Source organism: Frankliniella occidentalis, unplaced genomic scaffold, assembly GCF_000697945.3.
Source record: "Frankliniella occidentalis isolate FOCC.00 unplaced genomic scaffold, Focc_3.1 Scaffold17, whole genome shotgun sequence".
NCBI classification, from domain to species: domain Eukaryota; kingdom Metazoa; phylum Arthropoda; class Insecta; order Thysanoptera; family Thripidae; genus Frankliniella; species Frankliniella occidentalis.
The window spans coordinates 144,675-145,679 of NW_026267147.1; the positions used below are offsets into that span (position 1 = coordinate 144,675).

The window sequence follows — 1,005 nt, forward strand, 5'->3', positions numbered from 1 at the left end:
GGACACTAACCTGAGGAGAATCGGGCGACACGTTGTCGAGTACGGGGATGGTGCGGGCGTTCTTGAGCAGCTGGAGCACGTCTGTGATCTTGGTGTCGTGGTGACCGGCGGGACTCATGTAGACGGAGAGTGGCGGCTGGTGGGGCGCGGGCGTGGTGGGTGCCGGGGACGGCGTGGGCGCCGGGGACGGGCTAGGCGTCTGTTGCACGAACGAGAACTGATGGTTGGAAGCGGGCGGTGCGGGCGTGGACGAGGGCAGTGCGAAGCGGTGAGGCGCATGCTGGAACTGCGGGAACTGTTGCGGCTGCTGCTGCTGCGGCTGGTGGAACTGCTGGAACTGCTGCGGGAACTGCTGGAAGTGGTGGTGGTGCGGCTGGAACTGCGGTGGGGGTTGCGCGTCCCGGAACGACTGGGCCGAGAAGGGCTGTCGCTGGAACTGCTGCTGGGGGAACTGCTGCTGGAACTGCTGGTGCGGCTGCTGGAACTGGGGCTGGGGCTGCTGCTGGAACGGGTTGGTGGGGTGGTTGAGCGAGAGGCTGAACTGTCCGCTGGGGTTCTGCGGGTGGAACTGCAGCACGTGGGACTGGGCGCGTGGTTGGTGCGACGGGTTGGCCTGCTGCGAGAACTGCGCTGAGGCCTGGGGCTGCTGCTGAGGCTGCGGCAGAAACCGCTGCTGTTGCTGTTGTTGCTGCTGTTGCTGTTGTTGCTGTTGCTGTTGCTGCTGCTGCTGCTGCTGCTGCTGCTGCTGCTGCTGGCCGAGCTGGCCACGCTGCCGGAGGGTCTCCACGGGCACGTACAAGAGCTGGACCTGGTGAACAGAAATTAAGTTTTCAGAAGAGAAAATGATGTGACGACAAGTTAACTTGAATGGGACTGTTGACTGTTGAACGGTTGGGCTGGAGCGCCCGTGTGCGGCACGCCCGCCCGGCAGGCTTGCCCGTTGGGTGGCCTAGCCTCCGGACCGCAGGGGCGCGGACCCAGCGGTGGCGGCCAGCGGGCTCTTTT

The 1,005-nt window shown here is 65.1% G+C and overlaps 1 protein-coding gene across 1 annotated transcript in view; it reads right to left on the bottom strand.

Annotated features, from left to right (window-relative positions):
* Nucleotides 1–1,005, bottom strand: part of LOC127748880 (uncharacterized) — a 19,294-nt gene that overhangs the window by 10,506 nt on the left and 7,783 nt on the right. Inside the window, exon 3 of the mRNA XM_052264282.1 lies at nucleotides 11–655. Within this exon, the coding sequence (XP_052120242.1) occupies nucleotides 11–655 (645 nt within the window). The remainder of the gene's footprint in view (nucleotides 1–10; nucleotides 656–1,005) is intronic.